The following is a 24,622-nucleotide window of genomic DNA, read 5'->3' on the forward strand; positions in this document are numbered from 1 at the left end:
GAAGCACAGGTATATGAGTGTGTGTTGACACACTGAAAAAATAAGTGTTTTAGTTATGATACTTTCACAAAAAAGTACGACTTGAAAATCACACACACACACACACACACACACACACACATACACTTCAACACCTTTCCTTTTCATATGATGTAGTTATTACCTTGAGTGAGACAATCAATTTTACTTTTGCATGCAAAAGTAAAATTGCACTCTTTACTTCTGCACTCTTGTGTATAGGTAAATATGGGATTTATCAAATTGATATATGAATGGAACTAACATTTTGGTGCATGATAACTAGAAATGAACTGCCAGACTCTAACTGAATAAGAAAATTAACATGCCAATTTTACATTTAATATTAGACAGCATTTAATTCATTGATGAGTTCTAGTAAACACTGACCATTCTTGATATCACTGAGAACTTTAAAAATTGTAAGAGAAAGAAACAAATGCTTATAAAATTAAAGAACAAATGTTTGGAATCACATAAAAATCCCAAGGACAGATTTAGCTCAGATACTGTGTGACATATTTAGTGTCAAGATGTGCTCTGATCATATTTTTGGGATTTTACATATTTTGATAATTAATACCTGCTAATATCTCTGTGCCAGAATATTTGGGTACATATATTGGTGAAATTAACATAGAGCTATCTTGACCAACCCTCATTAAGTGTTCTTTGAATTAAATTACTAGTTTATATTACCTCATGCCTGTTCTTATGTTTATTTCTTACACTTAAGTCATCTACATTATGATTTAATTTTATATAAAGTTTCACACAACATCTCTCTGCATAGTAAGCATTTGTTCAAGGCACAGAGCTGTAAGAGTTACAAAGTCCTCAAGAAACATATAGGATAGTGAGGGAGATCGGTATGTGCAAAAAATAATGCATGAAGACAGTTCATTTGCTTCATGTTCTTCACTGGAAGCTTCCCTGGGCACCGGTCCCATACAGGCCTCTCTGGTTTGACTCGCAGGTTAGTAGAAGACAGAGACAGAGATGTACACATTGTAATATACACTATAATACATGCTGTGTTGAGATGGTAAACTGTACCTGTGGGAGTTGAATAATGAGGAGGATTAGGATTGTCATTGTAAATAAGGAGGCAAAAGTATTCCAGAGTTCACTGTATACAAAGGCAGAAAGAGGTTTGTTTCTGTAGAACTTGTGTGGATCTTGGGAAGCAGGGAGATGGGGGGCATCCTTGCTAAGTATGCCTGAATAAGATTCTGTCTATAAAAGAATTTCATACTTAGAATGTATAGTAAATACATCAGTGTTTTGAAAAGATTTATCTTTAGGAGTGAGAAGGCACTGTTGAGAGTAAGAGATACAGAGAAGTTTTAAAGGCAGAAGATACTACATCATGATTGATTGGATGTGAAGAGAGATCAGTGGAAGATGTTACCTGGATACCTGGCTTAGGCATTAGAAAGACTTTGAGCTGAGATAAGGTATCAGAAGAATTGGTGCAAGTTTGGAGCTGAAAAATCATAATTTTAAATTACATGTAAAATTAGAAATGATGACAAGATAGCTAGATGTAGATGTGAGAAGACTTAACTAATTATATTGTTTTTTTGTTTTTTGTTTTTTGTTTTTATCATGAATGTCTTACCTTAGACTGGAACTCAGCAAGAACCCCTTACCTTATCTTTTATACACACTTTTTTTTCATATATCTCAGCGTATTATAAAAGCCTAAAAATATTGTAAGATAAATGGATCAGGATAGAATGAGTAAATATATAAACAAATAGTTGGAACATAAGAAAGAATTATATGAAATGGGCAAAAGCTGAAGAAATACATAAGGAATTTAGCAGAAATATGTTTCAGCATAGGAATCTAATACTCATCCCTAAAAGCCCTGTCCTTTGGAAGATGCAATGTTTCATTGAGAAAACTTTTACTAGGTCCAACATATGCACAACTTAAAATGGAAATTTACATTAGTAAATTTAAATGTTTTCAATGGCTGTCTTCATCTTTTAACTTTATGTATTGTTAAAGTAATTTTAGAGAATATATCCTCATTGAAAACATATTTCATCTGATAATGTATCAGGATAAATACAAATTGTCAAATTTTATCCCACAATCCATTTCAAAATTATTTCTTTCCCTAGAGTGTTTACTTCAATATTTTCTTTAGCTAAATGTAAGTGTAATCACATCAACATTAAGTAAATTTATTCATATTTAATAATTATTTATTCTCACAGCACTTTCAGGGAGATGTCAGAATAAGTACTTGGTTAAGAAATATAATTTTTGTTGAGAGTATGATTAATGAAATAGCCATTGATAAAAGCCACTTAAATTATCATTAATTAATTAATATTAACCATTAATGCTTAATATTTGTTAGTTGAATATGTATCTAGATCTTACAGAATATAATAAAAATATGTTTTCATTAAAAAATGTCCCTATCCACCTATTTATTAAGCCTCTTTTAAATTTTAGAGGTTGTACAGGTACAGGGAGTATGTAGATCCCCTGCCCTTGAGTGTTTTACACTCTAGTGAAATATATCTCAAACTTAGTGATTTAGAGCAGGAGTCCCCAACCCCACAGGCCACGGACTGTTAGGAACAGAGCCGCACAGCAGGAGGTGAGTGGTGGCTATCGAGCGAAGCTTCATCTGCCACTCCCCATTTCTCCTTATCATTTGCATTACCAACTGAACCATACCCCCCGCCATGGAAAAATTGTCTTCTGTGAAACTGGTCCCTGGTGCCATAAAAGGTTGGGGATTGCTAATTCAGAGTGGCCTGGGAGTTTTAGTTAAAAGTAAAAAAATCTCAATTCTTGGCTCCAGAGACTTCAGTTCCATAGGTCTGTATAACTTTCTAGGCATTAGCATTTACAAGACATCTCATTTGGTTTGGAGACTTTAATAAAGGGAAAGAGTGATTTCCTGAAGTAACTCTACAATGCATCATAAACTAGGATGGAGTTTGTTAAGTCTGTTAACTGCAATGTCTACATTTTTGCTGGTAGGAGAATAAAAAAGGAGAAACATATAATGCTTATCAGAAAAGTGTTTTCTTTCTTAAAAAGTAAAAGTCATGCTTTCATTGTTGCATGATGTTATTCTTATGTTTATAAAAGCTAGTTAGCTGATTTATCCATGTAATATGTAAACTATTTCAGTCATTTTCATGAAATGGACATCTTTAGACAGTCATCTCTGCAGTCAATTATTTTCCATTTAAAGAGTATAGAAATTATTTGATGAAATATAACAAAAATTAATTATTTTGCTCATTTCCACTTTCTGAAGCCTGTAATGCTATGAAGATTCTGCTTCAGTTCTGTAATTGTTAAATTAAATGGGCTAATGGATGATAAAGCCATTTTGAGTCACTAAAGAAAAACTAATAAAAATCATGTCAATCTTTCTCCTTAGACAAGAAGCAAGACTACATAGAAAACATGACAATGGTCAAATGAGACTCTCTAGAAAAAAATTTAGACAACTATATCTATATAAGTATTAAAAATCAATAAATCAAAACCAGCATTTTATTTTCCCAATGTTAATATTTAAATTTTACTGGTGTCATACTAAACATTACATTCAGAAATAAATTTCTTAAGCAGTGAATTCAGTTACTATTAAAGGTTCAAAGAGAATGGCTGCTATTTGAAAATTGGGATAATGCTTAAAGTGTAAAGAAGAAAAAAGTGGAGAAAGGCAAATGTTATTCTAAACAACAATTTCCTTCTATTTAAGCTAGAAGAGAGTAGCATATATCTTCTTGATTTCTGGAGTTTAGGTCATGTAATAGATTTTAAAAATTGTTGAATGTTAAAGCTGAAAGAGACCTTAGTGAAAATTTATTTTAAAAAGTCTCATTTTCTGAATGAGACTTTCCCAAGATCATATATCTGTTAACAGCAGATTCTAGTTAGAAGCATCAGAATACCTTAGTTTACAGTTAGCTCAAAATGAATTAGAAAGAAAAGTTATCTAAAGGATATGAGTTATAAACTAGTGATTCTTGATCATTCCAGAAAAAAAAAATGTTTTCTACAATACTTAGATTCAAATTGCAAGAAAACTGACAAAATTCTCCTTTATGTTTTCCCGTTTTTATTACCACTGCCATAACTTCTCAATGGATTTCTCTTTGAAATTAATGATTAGCGTTGTTGGTAAATAACTGGGAAATATTGCTTTTTGCAGCTGGATGAAGAAGCCTCGATGTGGTGTACCTGACCAGACAAGAGGTAGCTCCAAATTTAATATTCGTCGAAAGCGGTATGCGTTAACAGGACAGAAGTGGCAGCACAAGCACATCACTTACAGGTAAAAGAGCTAATGATGAATTACTGTTTCTTTTCAATTTTTCACAACTATGTATTTCGACATTTTGTTTGAGATCTTATGCACACTGACTACATGGTAACATATAGTGATGTAATGTTAACATAAAAAAAAATTGCAATTGAGAAGAGAATAAATTGTCCATTTGGGGACCCTGTAGACAGACATTCCTTGAAATACTTTTGTAAGCTAGACCTTCCAGCTTCTTGAATAAATGTTAACATTCTGAAAGACTTTCAGATGAGTATTCTAACACACAACATTCTTTATCAAGTATTTATAATCTAAAAAATTATAAAATAATAAAGTATATAAATAATTGCAATTTAAACAATATATCTTTGAATTATTAACTAACTTTTGGTATCAGAGCAACCATTTAACTTTTTATCTTTTTACAACAATGCAAATGGATCATCCTTTCTTGTCTTCAATGAAGCATGCTTAAGGGATGAGAGTATCTTCCAATCTGGAGTAGCAATCGCTGCTAGTTCATATTCATTCATTAACTGATTGAACGACGTTTTATTGAGTACCAGTTTGGACAAAGAACAGTGCTAGTTACTGGGGATATTACAATAAATAAAACATAGGGATTCCATCCATCCTCATGGAATTTACAGTCACGTGGAGAAGTTTAACAATCATATAAATGTGGTGATGCCTGTTTTGAAAGAGAAGGAACAGGATGCAAGAGAAATGTAAACCATGTTTATTCAACCCAACTTAGAAAACCAGGGCTGGCCTCCCTTCTGTCTTGAGAGTAATATGGAGTATTAAAGGAAATTCTTTATATGATCACCTTAACAGATACAAAAATGCGTTCAAGAAAATTTAACCTCCATTTATGATAACTAGGAATCAAAGCAAAGAAAGATACTTAATCAGAAAAATGGCATCTACAAAAACAAAAATTACAGCTTCATTATGTATTTCACATATAATATGACAACTGTAACATGAGATGTTCGGAAAAAAATCGTTAAGTGAAACAACAAAAAATACCTGCTATCTCTATCTCCATCCAATAACATTGTGCAACTACTTATAGTTGTAAGGTAATAAAAGAGAATAAAAGATATAAGGATCTGTAAAGAAATAAAACTATCTTTAGTCACAGTTGTATCACTTTCTAACAGAACACCCAGAATTAACTCGATATTTTTTTTTAGAAATAATAAAAGAATATATCCAGCTTTAAAAATAATTAGTAGATTTTATTTTTAGAGCAATTTTAGGTTTACAGAAAAGTTGAGCAGATAGTATGGGTAGTTCTCACTGCCCCACCTCCTCCCAGTATACACACTCACATAGTTTCTCCCATTATTAAGATCTTAATTAGTATTAGATATTTGTTACAATTGTTGAGCCAGTATTGCTCTATTACTGACTAAAATCGATAGTTTACACCACAGTTCACTCTTTGTGTTGTAGTTTTATGGATTTTGACAAATGTATAATATCATATAGTATTACAGTGTCATACAGAATTAGTTTCACTGTTCTGAAAATCCTTTGTTGCACCTATTCATCCCGCTTCTCCTTAGGACACTACTGATGGTTTTAATGTCTCTATAGTTTTGCCTTTTCTAGAATGCCATATGGTTTGAAACACAGTTTGTAGCCATTTCAGACTGTTTTCCTTCACTTAATAATATGCATTTATTTCCTCCTTGTCTTTTTGTGACTTGATAGCTCATTTCTTTTTATTACTGAGTAATATTCCATTGTATGGATGTGTCACAGTTTGCTTACCTGTTCACCTATTGAAGACTTCTTGGTTGCTTCCAGTTCTTGGCAATTATGAGTAAAGTTAGTATAAATGTGTGTGGGCTGGTTTTTGTGTGGACATTAATTTTCAACTTATTTGGCTAAATACCTGGGAGTATAATTTTGCTGATCATAAGGTAAGCCTATGGTTAGCTTTTTAAGAAACTACCAAACTATCTTCAAAGTGGCTAAACCATTTTGCATTACCACCAACAATGAATGGAAGTTACTGTTCCTCTACAACTTTGTCAGGATTTGGTGTTGTCAGTGTTCTGGATGTAACCATTCTAATACGTGGTTTCTCAAATTTTTAACTTGCAATTCCCTAATGCCATGTGAAGCTGAGCATATTTTTGTATGCTTATTTGCCATCTGTACATCTTCTTTTGTGAGATGACTGTTTAGATCTTTGCACCAACTTTTAATTGAGTTGCTATTTTAAAGGTTCTTTGTATATTTTGGATTACAAGTCTTTTATCAGATATGTTTTCAAATATGTTGTCTCAGTCTGTGGCTTGACATTCCATTCTCTTTTTAGTGTATTTTGCAGAGCAGAAGTCTTAATTTTAGTAAGGTAGAACTTATCAATTATTTTCATTTCTATATTGTGCTTTTGTTGTTATATCAAAAAAACATTGCCAAACAGAAGGTCACTTAGAATTTCTCCTATGTTATCTTCTAAAATTTTAATAGTTTGGCATTTACATTTAGGTCAATGATCCATTTTGAGTTTGTTTTTGGGAAAGGTGTAAAATCTATATTCATTTTTTTACATGTGGATGTTCAGTTGTTCCAGCACCACTGGTTGGAAAGACCATTCTATCTCCACTACCTTTGATCTTTTGTCAAAGATCAGTTGCCTATGTGCGTGGGTAAATTTTGGTGCTCTTTATTCTGCTTCATTGATCTATGTGTCTATTCATAAACCAATATCACACTTTCTTGATTACTGTGGTTTAGAGTAAGTCTTGATATCAGATAGTGTCAGTTTTCTGATTTTATTCTTCTTCTTCAGTATTATGTTGTGTTTTCAGAGTCTCTTGCCTTCCCACATAAACTTTAGAATCGGTTTGCCATTACAGGCATTCCTCAGAGATATTCTGTGTTCAGTTCTAGATCAACAAAATAAAGAGAATGTAGCAATCAAGCTCATATAGCAATCAAGCGATGTCTTGAAATTTTTGGTTTCCCAGTGCATATAAAAGTTGTTTACACTATACTACAGTTTATTAAGTGTTCAGTAGCATTATGCCCAAAAGCACAATGAGCATGCCTTAGTTAAAATTACTTTATTGATAAAACATGCTAACCTTCAGCTGTTGATGGCTACTGACTGCTCAGGGTGGTGGTTGGTGAAAGTCAAGGTGGCTGAGGCAAGTTCTTAAAAGAAGACAACAATGAAGTTTGCCACATTGATTTACTCTTCCTTGTATGAATAATTTCTCTCTAACATGCAGCGCTGTTTGTAGCATTTACCCACAGTAGCACTTTCAAAATTGGAGTCAAGTCTCTCAAACCCTGCCACTGTTTTAACAACCAAGTTTATGTCATATTCTGAATGCTGTTTTTTTTGTTATGTCAATAATCTTCATAGCATCTTCACCAAGAGTAGATTCCATTTCAAGAAACCACTTTGCTCATCAGTAAGAACCAACTTCTCATCATTTAAAGTTTTATCACGGGATTGCAGCAAATTAATCACATCTTTAGGGTCATGTTTCATTTTAATTCTCTTGTTATTTCCACCACATCTGCAGTTACTTCCTCCACTGAAGTCTTGAACCACTCAAAAGTCATCCATGAGGACTGGAATCAATTTCTTCCAAACTCCTGTGAATATTGATATTTTATCTCTTTCCATGAATCACAAATGTTCTTAATGGCATAAAGAATGGTGAATCCTTTCCAAAACATTTTCAGTTTACTTTACCCAAATCCTTCAGAGGAATCATTATCTATGGCAGGTATAGCCCTACAAAATGTATTTCTTAAATAATAAGACTTGAAAGCTGAAATCACTCCTTGTTCCAAGGGCTGCAGAATGGATGTTGTGTTAGTAGGCATGAAAACAACATGAATCTTGTATATCTCCATCACAGGTCTTGGGTGACCAGGTGAATTGTTAATAAGCAGTAATATTTTGAAAGAAATCTTTTTTCTGAGCACTAGGTCTCAACAGTGGGCTTACAGTATTCAGTAAACCATGTTGTAAACAGATGTATTGTCATCCAGGCTTTGCTGTTTTACCCATAGAGCACAGGCAGAGTAGTTTTAGCATAATTTTAAGGGGCCGAGGATTTTTGAAATAGCAAATGAACATTGGTTTCAACTTAAAGTCACCAGCTGCATTATCCACTAGCAAGAGAATCAGCTTATCCTTTCAAGCTCTGAAGTCAGGCATTAAGTTCTCTTCTCTAGCTATGAATGTCCTAGATAGCATCTTCTTCTAATATGATAAAGCTGTTTCATCTACATTGAAAATTTAATGTTTAACGTAGCAATCTTTATTAATTATCTTGGCTAGATCTGGATAACTTGCTGAAGCTTCTGTATCAGCACTTGTTGCTTCACTTTGTGCTTTTATGTTATGGATATAGCTTCTTTCCTTCTTTCCTTAAACCTCATATACCAACCTCTGTTAGCTTCAAACTTTTCTTCGGCTAGATCTGGATAACTTGCTGCAGCTTCTGTATCAGCACTTGTTGCTTCACTTCGTGCTTTTATGTTATGGATATAGCTTCTTTCCTTAAACCTCATATACCAACCTCTGTTAGCTTCAAACTTTTCTTCTTCAGCTTCCTCACCTGTCTCAGCCTTCACAGAATTAAAGAGAGTTAGGGCCTTTCTCTGAATTAGGCTTTGGTTTAAAGGAATATTGTGGCTGGTTTGATCTATGTAGACCATTAAAACTTCCTCCATATAAGCAATAAAGCTGTTTTGCTTTCTTATTATTTGTGTGTTCACTGGAGTAGCACTTTTAATTTCCCTCAAGAACTTTTCATTTACTTTCATAGCTTAGCTAACCATTTGGGGCAGAGGTCTAGCTTTTGTCCTATCTCAGCTTTTGACATGCCTTCTAAACCTAATCATTTATTACTTTTACTTAAAGTGAGAGATGTGTGATTTTCCCCTCACTTGAATACTTAGAGACAGTTCTTAGGTAATTAATTGGTCTAATTTCAATATTGTTGGGCCTCAGGAAATAGGGAGGCCCAGTGAGAGAGAGAGCAATAGTGGAATGTCAGGTCAATGGAGCAGTCAGAACACAGACAACATTTCTTAACTTCACTGTTTTATGTGGGAGTGGTTCATGTTACCCCAAAACAATTACAGTAGTAACATCAAAGATCACTGTCACAGATCACCATAACAAATATAATAATAATTTAAAAGTTTGAAATATTGCGAGAATTACCAAAATGTGACACAGAGACACAGTGAGCAAATGTTTTTTGAAAAATGGTGCCAATAGACTTCCTCAACATAGGATTGCCACAAACCTTCAATTTATAAATAACACAATATCTGTGAGGTACAATAAAACAGGGTATGCCGGCACCCATGAAATAATTTAGCAGGACTTTTATTGTGAACGCCTTGAATATACAGATCATTCTGGGGAGAACTGACATCTTAATATTGATTGTTACCATTAATGAACATGAATATTTCCCCATTTGTTTAGGTTTTTGATTTCTTTCCTCAGAATTTTATACTTTTAATCTTATAAATCTTTTGTATATATCTTAGTCCATTTGGACTTCTATAACAAAATACCATGAGTGGCTTATAAACAGCAGAAATTTATTTCTCACAATTCTGGAGGCTGGGAGTCTGAGATCAAGGTGCCAGCATAGTTGGTGCCCTCTTCTAGGTCACAAACTTCTTGGATATTCACATACATAGCAGAAGGGCTAGAGATATTTGTGGGACACTAATCCCATTCATGAAGGTTCCATCTTCATGACCTAAGGACTTCCCAAAGGTCCCATCTCCTAATATTATCATCTTTGTGGGTTAGGATTTTAACATATGAATTTTAGGGGGACAAATATTCAAGCCATACTCACATATTTTGGATAGATTTATTTCTAAGGATTTCTTTAAATATTTTTTTCACTATAAGTTGTATTGTGTTTTAGATTTCAAATTCTAAATGTTTATTACTGATATATAAGATAGCAATTGACTTTTGTATATTAACCTTGTAGCCTAGAATTTTGCTATAAATCACTCATTAGTTCAGGATATTTTTTTGGTCAGTTCATTTATATTTTCTGCATAGAAAATCATGTCATCTGAAAACAAGGATAGTTGTTTTTTTTAATTCCCAATCTGTATTGCTTTTATTTCCTTTGCTTATTTTATTGCATTAGCTACTGCTTTCAGTGCAATGTTGAATAGGAGTGCTGGGAGCAGACATCATTGCCTTTTTCCTAGTCTTTAAGGGAAAAGCATGTAATTCCTCACCATTAAGTATAATATAAGCTACAGGCTTTTTGTTAGATGTTTAATCAAGTTGAGGAAGTTCTCCCATTCCTAGTTTGCTGAATATTTTTAGTATGAGTGGGAGTTGTCTTTTGTCAAATGCTTTTTCTGTATCTATGCTATGATTGTATGTTTTTTCTTCTTTAGCCTTTTAATGTGATTGATTTCCTTAATTAATTTTCAAATGTGGAATGAGACTCTCATGCCTGGGCTAAATCCCACTTTGGCATGGTGAATAATTCTTTATATACATTGTAGAGTTTGATTTGCTAATTTTTGTTTAGGATTCCTACATCTATGTTCATGAGTAATATTGATAAGTGGTTTTCCTTTCTTGTAATGCCTTTATCTGGTTTTGGTAGTAGGGTAATGCTAGTTTCATAGAATGGGTTAAGAATTCTATTTTCTGGAAGAAATTTAGAGAATGGGTATGATTTCTTCCTGAAATGTTTAGTAGACTTCACCAGTGTAACAGTTTAGACCTAGTTCTTTTTTTTTTTTTTGGAAGGGTATTAATTTCTAATTCAATTTATTTAATTGATATAGGACTGTTCAGATTACCTATTTCTCTTTGTAGAAGTTTTTATAGATTGTGTCTTTTAAAGGAGTTGTTCTGTTAAATCAGTAATAGCCTTTATAGGCTGCCTTAACAAAAACCTTGGTGGCTTAGACATCAGGAATTAAATTTCTCACAGTTTAGGAGCTTAGAAGTCTAAGATTGAGGTGCTGTCAGTGTCCTTTTCTGGTAAGGCCTCTTTTCCTGGTTTTTAGATGGCCACCTTCTCACTGTGTCCTTATCTGTGTCCTTTATAGGTCAGTTTTAGACCTATAAAGCTTACACAACTATGTTTCCTCTGTGTGTGGTTGGAGAGAAAAAGATTTCTGGTGTCTTCTTCTCTTCTTATAAGGACACCAGACATACAGAATTAGGGTCCAACCTGTGACTTTATTTACTATCAAGTACCTCCTTAAAGTCCCTATCTCTGAATACAGTTACATTGAGAGTTAGGGCTTTAATATATGAATTTGGAGGTACACAATTCAGCCCATGACATCATCTAAGTTATCACATTTATGGACATACACTTGTTCACAGTATTCTTTTATCATCCTTTTAATATTCATGGTATCAGTACTGATGTGCCTTCTTTCATAACTGATAATAATTTGTGTCTTCTTTTTTTTTATTTAGTCTGGCTAGAGGTTTATTAATTATATTAATCTTTTCAGAGAAATGGCTTTAATTTTTTTTTCTGTATTGTTTTCCTGTTTTCAGTTTCATTGATATCTGTTCCAACTTTATTTTTCTTCTGTTTGCTTTTTTTCCCCTAATTTCCTAAGATGATAGTTTAGATTAATTACTTTTATCTTTCTTTGCCTCCTAATATGCATTTAATGCTATATATTGTATTTTAAGCACTGTTTTTGCTGCATCCCACAAATTTTGATAAGTTGTATTGTCATTTTAATTTAGTTCAAGTAATATTAAAATTTCCTTGAGATCTTCGTTCTTTGACTCACATGTTACTGATAAGTATGCTGCTGTATCTCCAAGCATTTTGAGATTTTCCCTAGTATTCTTGGTGAATGTTCCATGTGAGATTGAGAGTAATGAGTATTCTGCTGGTTTTGGATGAAGTGTTCTATACATGTTGATTAGATAAAGTTGATTAATGATGCTGTTCAGTTCAACTATATCCTTACTATTTTCTATCAGCAGGGTCTGTCAATTACTGATAGAGTGGTGTTGAAGTCTCCAACAAATGGTACACTTGCCTTTTTCTTCTTGAAGTTCTATCAGTTTTTGCCTCATTTATTTTGTTGCTCTGTTGTTAAACATATACATATTAAGGTTTGTTACACCTTGGAAAAATTGACACCTTTATCATTATGTAATGCCCCTCTTTATCTCTGATAATTTACTTTGCTCTGAGGAAGATTTTGTCTGAAAATAATATAGCTACTATGGTTTTATTTTGATTAGTGTAGCATGGTATATTTTTTATCCTCCTATTTTTAACTGTCAAAATCTACATATGTAAGGTGAGTTTCTTGTAGACAACATACAGTTGGGGATTGTTTTTTTTTTTTTTTAAATCCACTCTTATCGTCTTTATCTTTTCATTGGTATATTTAGGCTATTCACATTCCAAGTAGTTATTTATATAGTTAAATTAATACCTACTATATTTGTAACTTTTTGCTGCCCATTGCTGTTGTTCTTTGTTTTGTGGATTTTGTTTTGCTTTTGTTTTTATATTTCCTCTTTTTCTACCTTTTCTGGTCATATTGAGCATTGTATATATTACCATTTTCTATTAGCATATCAATATTCTTCTTGCTTGGTTCATATACTTCTTGCTTAGATGGTTTTTGAGGAGAAGTCTAATTGAATTGGTATCTTTGTTCCTCTGTAGATAAGGTGTTTTTCCCCCCTCTGGCTTCATTCAAGGTTTTATCTTTGTCTTTGGTTTTCTGCAGTTTGAATATAATATGTCTGCATGTAGATTTTTTCTCTGAAAGTCCTGGATCTGTGGTTTGGTGTGTGACATTATTTGAAATATGTCTCTGTTCATATCTCTCTTCTTCTTCTAGTATTCTCATTATGTTCTGTTACACTTAAATGTCCCATAGTTCTTGGATGCTCTGTTCTGTTTTCCAGCCTTTTTTTTTTTTTCCTTTGCTTTTCAATTTGGGAAGTTTCAACTGAGTTATTTTCAAGTTCACTAATTCTTCCCTTGGTTATATAGTCTGATGATGAATCTATTAGAGACATTTCTATTAATATATATATAAATATATATATATATATTTTTAGCATTTCCTTTTAATTCTTTCTTGTAGTTTCCATCTCTCTGCTTATATTACTCATGTGTTTTTTTCTTGTTGTCCACTTTTCCCATTAGAACCCTTAGGATATTGATCATATTTAATTCAAATTTCTGGTCTGATAATTCAAAATCTCTGCCATAAAGAGTCTGGTTCTAATGCTTCTTTTGTCTCTTCAGTCTGTGTTTTCTCTTGACTTTTAGCATGTTATTAATTTTTTTTGAAAGCCAGACATGATATATTGGGTCATGAAACTGAGATAATAAGCCTTTAGTGTGAAGTTTTATGTTCATCTGCTTAGGAGTTTGGCTGTTTATTTTTTCTTGTAGCTGTAGGTGTTGGAAGCTTCATTTTCTTCTACTGGCCTAGTTTTTGTCTCCCATGTTGTCTCTGAATATCCTAGAAGCTCTTTCTTAAATAAACTTTGTGTCTTGCAGCTTTCTAACTTGTAATCCACTGTTATTATACTGAGCCTTGTTGGTGTGGTGTAAAGTATTGGGGTGAGGAAGCAGTCTATAATCCTGTGATTAAATGTCAGTTTTTTAGGTGGGCTTGACTTTTGGGGATCTTACACCCAGAATATTAGCATAGCCTTTTACTTCTTTTCTTCTACTATATCAGACAGGAATGATTCAGGGACTTTTGCTTCTGATTCTTCGTACTCTTCTGTGTCTCCAGTTTTGGGGGTGGAACTTTGCCCTGTAACTGCAATTCTCTGATGGAGCTATGAAGTGTTGTTTAGTTTTTGTTTGCTTAGCTTTTTTGTCTTATTGTGAGGTTGGGAGTGACAGCTTCCAAGCTCTTTACATGTCAGAACAGAAACTGGAAATTTTTTACAAGATCAATATACAAAGTAAACCGGCACACACACAGAGTATAATCTTTACAAAAATGACATTTAAAATAGACACAAAAGTATGAGTAAAGAATAAATCTACAAAAGATGTGTAAGCCCTTTAAGAAGAAAATTAGGAACTTTTATTGAAAGACATAAAAAGACCAAAAATAAATGTAGAGATATATTTTGCTCTTAATAGAAACTCTCAATATAATGAAAGTTCAGATCTTCCACAAATTCAATGCAATTTTAACAAAATTCCCAGTAATATTTTTTGTATAATTTAACAAACTGACTCAAAAATCTCTGAGGATTAGTGAAGGCCCAATATTAATCAAAATGTTCCCACTTACTAGATATGAAGACTTTCTTTAAATCAATGCAAATTAAGGCAATATGTGGTGTTAGCACAGAGATAGACAAATAGTCCAACAGTGCAGACAAATGATCACAGAAATAGACCATTCATGTATTAAAAAATTGATTTATGCCTGAGCAGTCCTTGTAGATCAGTGAGGAAAGGATGGGCTATTTTACTTATTAACTTATTCTGTGATAATTGGTTATCTATACAGAAAACAATGAAATTAGGTTCTTACCTCATGCCATAGAAAAATCAATAAATACCAACTGGATTAAAGTATAATCAATTTTAGACCTATAAAGCTTACACAACTATGTATATTGATGTTTATTTTTTTCCATTTCAGATTTTATTCTTTTTCTGACCTGATTTCCAAACTCTTGACAGTGTACCCTGTTTAGTGTCTCTGCATCCTTAGGTACTACCTACACCATTCAATTTTAAAAGAAAGAAAGAGAGAAACTAAGAGCCATTAGGTTCAGAACAGATCATAATTCAATCTATGTTGTATCCCTATACTGACAATTGTCTCAGTTAGTTTTGAATTTTCAAATAATTAGGTGTTTATCCCTGTAAACTTCCAGATTATTTTTTAATGTTTGATTATTGATATGCACATAATGTGATCAAGAGTTTTGGAGTAAGAAAAGTCTGGATTTCCATTCTGGCTCTGATACTTGCTACCTGTAAAACCAGGATCAAGTTACTTATTTTTCCAAGTCTCATTTTCCCTGTGTGTAAAGTGAGTATTGTAACAATACCTGCCTCACAGGCTTAGGAGACAATAAGTCAGATAGTAGGGAAAAAAACCAAAAACAGCATAGTGCTTGAAACTCAGTGCTTAATAAATGTCGATTATTATCTTAACTCCTTTAATTTATCAAACAAATCCCAGAAATTGTTGAGAATATTATAACAGGATAAGAGAAAGTTGGGTGTGAGAGCTAAAGATATTACCTTCTAAAGTTAATATATATAAGGTGTTAAGAAGTTGCCTTGTATATAATAGGTAGTAAATAGTATCATTTGCTACTACTTTTTTTTTTTTTACTATGTTTAGGAAAATAAATACAAAATATGACATTGGAGCTCAAAATGATTACAGAATGTGCCATTACAGAATAAAGACAGGAGTTGAAATGGGGGTGGTAGAATCTAGGTTTTATTAGATTGCAAACTCATTATGAGCCAACAGTATAATGTGGCTCAAAAAGAAAAGCTAGACTGTCCATAGTAGATTTATAGAAAGCAAAGTGTTCAAAGCAGTGGAGATGCTAATTTTATCTCTGCTTTGTTGGCCATGCCTTACCTGATGTATCTTTTTTCTTTGGGCCACCACATTTTCTGCTGCTTCTTGACAAATTAATGTACACTTCTAAAAAGAAATCAAAATACTAAGAGATCTTGAATGCAGGTTGCATGAGGAAGAGCTCAAGATTAGAGACAAGTATTCTTAACATGATGGAAAGAATATTTAAGGGAGAAATTTCCTGTTATTTTCAAATACTTAAATATCTTTTTTATTTTAATTAATTAATTTATTTTTGGCTGCATTTGGTCTTCCTCGTTGCACGGCTTTCTCTAGTTTCAGTGAGCGGGGCCTACTCTTCATTATGGTGCATGGGCTTCTCATTGCAGTGGCTTCTCTTGTTGTGGAGCACAGGCTCTAGGCATGTGGGCTTCAGTAGTTGTGGTACACAGGCTCAGTAGTTGTGGCTCGTGGGCTCTAGAGTGCAAGCACAGTAGTTGTGGTGCACGGGATTAGTTGCTCCGCAGCGTGTGAGATCTTCCCAGACCAGGGCTTGAACCCGTGTCCCCTGCATTGGCAGGCGGATTCTTAACCACTGTGCTACCAGGGAAACCCTATTTTCAAATACTTAAAGGCTTTAAGAGAAATCTAATATTTTGAGCTATCAGAAAATTAAATCATCCATCCTACAATTCTTTTTTCATCATTGGAAACATATAAACCAGGAAATTTATTCACTTGTCAGGGAAATTAGAGAACATTTGTGGAATGGTTGGAAAGTTCAATTATATAACTTTAAGATCTCTTCCTATCTTTAAAATGTGGGATTGAAAGGAACTTTCTATAATCAGTCCATTTAAAGGGAATGTCTAGGCCCCTACGCCTTCTACTTAAATGACCTCAATGTTTGATGCCTAGAAATGGGAACTTCTGAGGTTGTATCACTTACGTATTCTTAGGGATATATATAACTTTGGCTGATGCATAATATATATGCTGGTTATAACTGTAATACAAGTACTGGTGACCATTCATCTCTTACTTGAATTTTTATGATCAATTTCCTTTTGACAAATTTTGCTTCTTGGATAATCAGGTGTATTTAATTCAATAAATGATTATTGAACAGCATTATGTGGCAGAACTGTCAATAGACAGATGAGTTAGGCAAGGCCCCTGCTCCCATGGAGAATGTAGTCTAGTATGGGAGACAGGTATGTAAGTGAATAATTGTAAAATAGTATATTGTATGTTACTTCAAGACCATACAGGAGCTCCATTTAATCAGAGAACATATCCATTTTATGCTCCCCAGCACCTAGTAGAGTGTCTGCTGTGTATTAGGTCCTCAAAAAATAGTTGTTGAAAAAATTAATGAATTTTTAGTAGTCTTTGGTTAAACTTTATTCAAAATAATAATAAGATCTTAATGAGTAACATCATTTTTTATCAAGTAGATATTTATTTCTCAGGTTTACTGAATATTATATAAAGTAGATTTAGCCTAAATTCCTTTTCTCTATAAAATATGAACTCCAAAATAATAACTTATATAATAAATGACCAATGGGATAGGTAATCAACTGCCAGATGCATCTATTTTAAAAAATTATAGTATATTACTGGACATATACCCTGAGAAAACCATAATTCAAAGACTCATGTACCAAAATGTTCATTGCAGTTCTATTTACAATAGCCAGGAGATGGAAACAACCTAAGTGTTCATCATCAGATTAATGGATAAAGAAGATGTGACACATATATAGAATGGAATATTACTCAGCCATAAAAAGAAACGAAATTGAGCTATTTGTAATGAGGTGGATAGACCTAGAGTCTGTCATACAGAGTGAAGTAAGTCAGAAAGAGAAAGACAAATACCGTATGCTAACACATATATATGGAATTTAAGAAAAAAAAATGTCATGAAGAACCTAGGGGTAAGACAGGAATAAAGACACAGACCTACTAGAGAATGGACTTGAGGATATGGGGAGGGGAAAGGGTAAGTTGTGACAAAGCGAGAGAGAGGCATGGACATATATACACTAACAAACATAAGGTAGATAGCTAGTGGGAAGCAGCCGCATAGCACAGGGAGATCAGCTTGGTGCTTTGTGACCACCTGGATGGGTGGGATAGGGAGGGTGGGAGGGAGGGAGATGCAAGGGGGAGGAGATATGGGAACATATGTATATGTATAACTGATTCACTTTGTTATAAAGCAGAAACTAACACACCATTGTAAAGCAATTATACTCTAATAAAGATGTAAAAAAAATTATAGTATATTAATGAGTATTCATAATGTATTAGTGGATCTGATAGTATTATATTATATTAAATTAATTAGTATTGATTTTCCCAGTAAATTCTTCCTTTAGCTAACCTTGATTGTAAATCCATGCTTCTGTGACTACTAAGGATACAACCCTAGAAGTTATTATTTTACTTTAACAATATATGCAGAAAAAAGAAAGCTAGAAATTGCTAAAGAATAAGGAGTTCCTTCCCAGAGATATTTCTCACCATTCTCTCTAAACCCAATGAGCTCACTGAACTTGATTTCCTATTGACAAACTTGTGTATCCAGAGGATACACAGCAAGCTGAGAAACAGAAACTATTTAAATAAGACCCAAAGTAATATGTACCTAGGTCTGCCCTACCTGGAAAGCTAGCATCTTTGGAAATAGTTAAATATTTAATGTTAGCTTTCCTAGAGGGACTCCATAGTCAATCTCCACTCTGATGATTTCTTGTATTTAAAAAAAACGTGAAGTCACATCAACTATACAAACATAATATGGGTAAAAGTAAGTTAGTCTATTTAGTTCTCCTCTGATAGAACATTTTAATACATTCTGAATAAGGATCTGCTAATAATTTAAATATGTAGTTTATTATTTTTACTCTGTTATATTCTTAGAAATTGTCTACTTTCCTAGTTATGATAAATTCCATTTACTTGCTAATCTTTTTTAATAAAATGTTAGTATGCTTTTCTGAACAACTATTTTTATTTATTGAATTGAGTAAATGGTATTTAACCCTGGTCATACCAAAATATCTTGACATAAGCATATCATATAACTTCTGTATCTTAACTAAATACCAAAGTATTCAGTTTTATTTTTTCTTACTTTGAAAATTAGAGATAAAACAGTACCCAAAATTTGAAAAAGATTGATCACTTTATCAAAATTTTAGGAGGAAAGAGTCATTATTAGTATGTAGAATTTTTATTGAAGAAATTGGTATGCATCCAATGATACTGAAACTAGAGAATTCTGACTTTACATAGTAATTTTAGGCATTGGGTAACATGTACTGTCTCCTGAATACCTAAACAGAGTTTACTTGATTTGAAAATGATGAAACCTTTGGCAATGTCCTTGTTACACATTTCCCATAACTTCTATTCAAATGAACAAATATTTGATTATTTTACATTTCATATTAATTTATTTTACAGAACTAATGAAGCAAAATAATTCCTACAGTTCCATGAGTAAAGAAAACACATACATATTTTGGTAGAGTTTTGTTAATAAGTCTCTTTCTCCCCAGATTTATTGTTTCTCTAAATGTCAAATTCTAACACTTTTTAAAATTACCCTAGAAATAGTGAAGTAAACTTAATATCTCACTTATCATGGAGAAATTTATGTATTGCTATTAAGAACTGTAAAGCAGAGTTCAAGCTTCTTTTAACTTTGAATATGTAATACCAAACACCAAAATATTTAGTTTTTTTCTTACTTTCATGTTAGAGATAAATTAATACTCTAATTTTGGAAAACAGTCATCACTCTATTAAAAACTTGAAAGGAAAATACTCCATTATTAGTACCTAAATTTTTTATTAAATGAATTGGTAGCGATTCAATGAAATTAAACCTAGAGAATCCTGACCTTACACAGTAACCTTAAAAATAAATTAACATACTTTGCCTTCAGTACCAATTATTCTGATGAACAATGATGTCTTGAATTTCCCACTTCATCAATTTTATTATGCAGGGTTGTATAAGACATGATTGTTAAAGATTATATATATGTGTATATATATATATATATATATATATATATATATATATATATTTTAGGTAAATGTTACAAAATTTACCAAACTGAAGGCTTAAAAGAATCAGTGAAATAGCATAATGAAAAAACCCAATAGAGAATTCAAAAAATGAAAACAATTGTCTTATTAAAATGGAAAATATGTTCACTATAACCACTCTATTTCCACAAAAAAAGACAAAGTAAAAGCACTTTAAAATTAAATTAGTTTGTTTTTCAAATATAAGCTTCATTTTATTTATTTTATAGTATTGTCTTTATTTTGCAAGTATATATTAACAATTTTGTGTATTATGTATTAGAATATTAAGAATAACAGTGTTTACTCTTAATATCATATGATGTCTCTGTGCTCTTTATTATTTCAGTTATTAGTAAATACAAAATATCTCTCAATGGCATAAAATTTCTAAGTTGGTTTTTGTGTGTACCTAATTCAGAATTCCAGCTCTAACTCTGAAGTACACTAATGTGTCTTGTATTTTTTTTTTAATTTTTATGGGAGTATAGTTGATTTACAATGTTGTGTTAGTTTCAGGTGTACAGCAATGTGAATCAGCCATGTATATATATATGTATATCTGTTCTTTTTCAGATTATTTTCCCACATAGGTCACCACAGAATACTGAGTAGAGTTCCCTGTGCTATACAGTAGGTCCCTATTAGTTACGTATTTTATACATATCAGTGTGTATATGACAGTCCCAATCTCCCAATCTATCACTGCCCCCCACGTTTCTCCTCTGGTAACCACAATTTTGATTTTGAGGTCTCTGAGTCTGTTTCTATTCTGTAAATGTTTATTTGTATTATTTTTTATGATATTCCACATATATTTGTCTTTCTCTTACTTACTTCACTTAGTATGATAATCTCCAGGTCCATCCATGTTGCTGCAAATGACATTATTTCATTCTTTTTTATGGCTGAGTAATATTCCATTGTATACATGTACCACATCTTCTTTATCAATTCTTCTGTCAATGGACATTTAGGTTGCTTCCATGTCTTAGCTATTGTAAATAGTTCTGCAATGAACACTGGAGTGCAGTAAGTGGGAATGTAAATTGGTACAACCATTATGGAGAACAGTACGGCGGTTCCTTAAAAAACTAAGTATAAAACTACCGTATGAACCAGCAATCCCACTCCTGGGCATATATCGGGAGAAAACTGTAATTTGAAAATATACTTATGTCTTGTATTTATGAATGACATCACAAATATTGTAGTTAAGCACATTTTGGAAATTCATCAGTACATAGCTTTGAAAAACACAGCGATGTGTTTTCAAGTCAAAGTGGTACTCCACATTTATTATTCTTTATTATATTATATTACTTCATTTTTCTCAGAACCACTGTGTACTTATATACATATACTAACATGATTTCATTTTTCTTTGCTGTAAGGTTACCCTTTATTTGAATATAAAATGATTTCTCCATTACATACTGAATCCAACACTAATTCCTATTAACAATATCCTCAGAACGTATACTGAATTTGTCTAATTCTTCATATCTCCATGACAACCACTCTAGTACATTTCTCTAATTTCACTTGCTCAAACTTCCAAAATGTTTGGTTCCAATCTTGTCCCCCTAGTCATTTTTCATCAGAAGCAGTGATCTTTGTAAACTGGAAAAATACCAGGATACGTCTCTGCTTAAAACTCTTCAGTGGTTTCCTTTCACAGAACATAACCCACTCCCTGCCAATTCTCTTTCATCTCATACCACTGTTCTGAGCATTCATTTTGCACCAGTTCACAAAGCAGTCCCATTCTCTGAACTGGCCAAGTTTGTTTGCGCTGCTCACTATTCTTTCTGGATGGAAATTCAGTGCTAGGCATGCATGGCTCCTTTTGTCATTGAAATCCCATTTATCATCTACTTATCTCACCTCCTCACCCCTCATTTATAACCATCTATAATTGTATTTTTTATTGTTTATCTCTTACCACTAAAATATATAAGTTCTACAAGATCAGAGTCTTATTCACAGTTTTATGTCTATCACCTAGAGCAGTACCTATTATGTAGTACATTCTTTCAAATGCTTGTCATAAAAATACTTGCCCACTAATGATGGGCTTCTGTGATCCGATAAGGTGGAAAGAAAATAAAAGACTATAAGGAAAATTAATTTAGACAAAATTCAAATTTACAACATTAATCTGCATGCATCGGCCATCAAATAGGTAATATAGAAAAGAAAGCATAAACAAAGTAAAAAGACAACCCTCAGAATGGGAGAAAATATTTGCAAATGAAGCAACTAACAAGGGATTAATCTCCAAAATATACAAACAGCTCATACAGTTCAATATCAAAAAAACAAAAAACCCAATCAAAAACTGAGTGGAAGATCTAAATAGACATTTTGCCAAAGATATATAGATGGCCAAAAAGCACATGAAAAGACGCTCAGCATCACTAATTATTAGAGAAATGCAAATCAAAATGACAATGAGTCATCACTTCACACCAGTCAGACTGGCCATCATCAAAAAATCTACAAACAATAAATGCTGGAGAAAAGGGAACCCTCTTACACTGTTGGTGGGAATGTAAATTGGTACAGCCACTATGGAGAACAGTATGGAAGTTCCTTAAAAAACTAAAAATAGAGCTACCATATTATCCAGCAACCCCACTCCTAGGCATATATGCGGAAAAACCATACTTTGAAAAGTTACATGCAACCCAGTGTTCTTTGCAGCACTATTTACGATAACCAGGACATGGAAACAACCTAAATGTCCATCAACAGAGGAATGGGTAAAGAATATGTGGTACATATATATACAACAGATTATTACTCAGCCTTAAAAAATAATGAAATAATGCTATTTACAACAACATGGATGGACCTAGAGATTGTCATACTGAGTGAAGTAAGTCAGACAGAGAAAGACAAATATATGATATTGCTTATATGTGAAATCTAGAAAAAAAGGGTACAAATGAACTTATTTACAAAACAGAAGTAGAGTCGCAGATGTAGAAAACATACTTATGGTTACCAAGGTATAAGTGGGAGGGAGGGATAAACTGGGAGATCAAGATTAACATATACACACTACTGTATATAAAATAGATAACTTATAAGAACCTACTGTATAGCACAGGGAACTCTACTGAACACTCTGTAATGGCCTATGTGAAAAAAGAATCTTAAAAAAGAGTGGATATATGTATATGTATAACAGATTCACGTTGCTGTACACCTGAAACTAGCACAACATTGTAATACAACTATACCGTAATAAAAATAAATTAAAAAATAAAAATACATATGAAAAAATTAAAAAAAAAATAATTCTTTAGCAAACAGACCTATGGTTGCCAAGAGGAAGGGGGAGTGGAGGAGGGATGGATTGGGAGTTTGGGATTAGCAAACACAGACTATTTTTTATATATATATATAACTGAACTGCCTTGCTGTACACCAGAAACCAACACAAAATTGTAAATCACTATACTTCAATAAAGTAATTTTTTCTTTACAAAAGAAAACAAAACCAGTAATTTAGAGATTAACAAGCTAAACAAAGTTGTTGATGCCCCAATATAGTTTACTCTTTTTCAAAAGAGAGTTCAAAGCATCACACTAAATGGGATACAAAGTTAAAACAAACAAACAAAACACTAAAACAACAAAAGATTTCATAACTTTCTCCCTGAGCAGGCATGAATTCTTTTGCTCTATCCATCCTTTGTCTCAGGTAAAAAATAATAATAATAATGGTGTCTTCCTTGACACTTCCTTTTCCCTCAGAGCTCGTGTCCAGCCATCAGTACATCTTGGCAAGTGTACCTTTAAAATATATCCAAAATCCAACTATTTCTCAATATCTCCACTGGTACTCCCCTGGCCCAAAGCAGTATCATTTCTCACCTGAAAATTTGCAAGAGTTCTCAGTGGGTGTCCCTACTCCTGCTCCACTTCAATATATTTTCCACATAAAGCTCGATCATTTCTTTAAAGCATAAGTCAAATGTCACTTTTCTGCTCATGACGCTCCAGTTTTTTCCTCTCAGTTGGAGCAAAAGCCAAACTCCTTACAGTGGTCAACAAGCCCTTATCTCATTTGATTCTCTGTTGCTTTTCTGACCTCATATCTTGGCACTTGCCCTCTGTCTCTGCTCAAACTATACCAGCCACCTTGCCATTCTTCGAACTTGCCGAGCATGTCTCCACATCAGGGCCTTTCACTTGCCATTTCTTCTTCCTGGAATACTCCCTGCCCCAACTCCATTTCACTTGGTTCACTTCATCATTTTCTTTATGTATAGTAAATGATACTTATCATCAAATAGTCATTGTAAGTCTGGTCTATGATACATATTAGAAATAGTGAAAACCTTGTTTCAGATGTGTGGCCTAGCTTAGAATTTAATATAACTGATTCTTGAGTGAGAATGTTTGGGATGAAAAACTAGCTCTGCCCTTCTAAATTTTCTTTAAATTCCTCTAAATCTCAACTTCTTGCTTTGTAAGATAGGTATACATGTCCATCTCACTGGGTTACTCAGGGGATATATAAGATATTGTGAAATGCTTGCCTGGCTCATAGTAATTAATTAATTCCATTATTATTATGTCAGTATGATTCCTGCCTAATGTTTGTAA

At 32.9% G+C, this 24,622-nt stretch overlaps 1 protein-coding gene across 1 annotated transcript in view; it reads left to right on the forward strand.

Annotated features, from left to right (window-relative positions):
* Nucleotides 1-24,622, forward strand: part of MMP16 (matrix metallopeptidase 16) — a 354,140-nt gene that overhangs the window by 167,262 nt on the left and 162,256 nt on the right. The window contains exon 3 of the mRNA XM_027089737.1: nucleotides 4,217-4,339. Within this exon, the coding sequence (XP_026945538.1) occupies nucleotides 4,217-4,339 (123 nt within the window). The remainder of the gene's footprint in view (nucleotides 1-4,216; nucleotides 4,340-24,622) is intronic.

This window comes from Aethalodelphis obliquidens, unplaced genomic scaffold, assembly GCF_003676395.1.
Source record: "Aethalodelphis obliquidens isolate GAN/ISIS:26980383/991018 unplaced genomic scaffold, ASM367639v1 scaffold68, whole genome shotgun sequence".
Taxonomy (NCBI): Eukaryota; Metazoa; Chordata; class Mammalia; order Artiodactyla; family Delphinidae; genus Aethalodelphis; species Aethalodelphis obliquidens.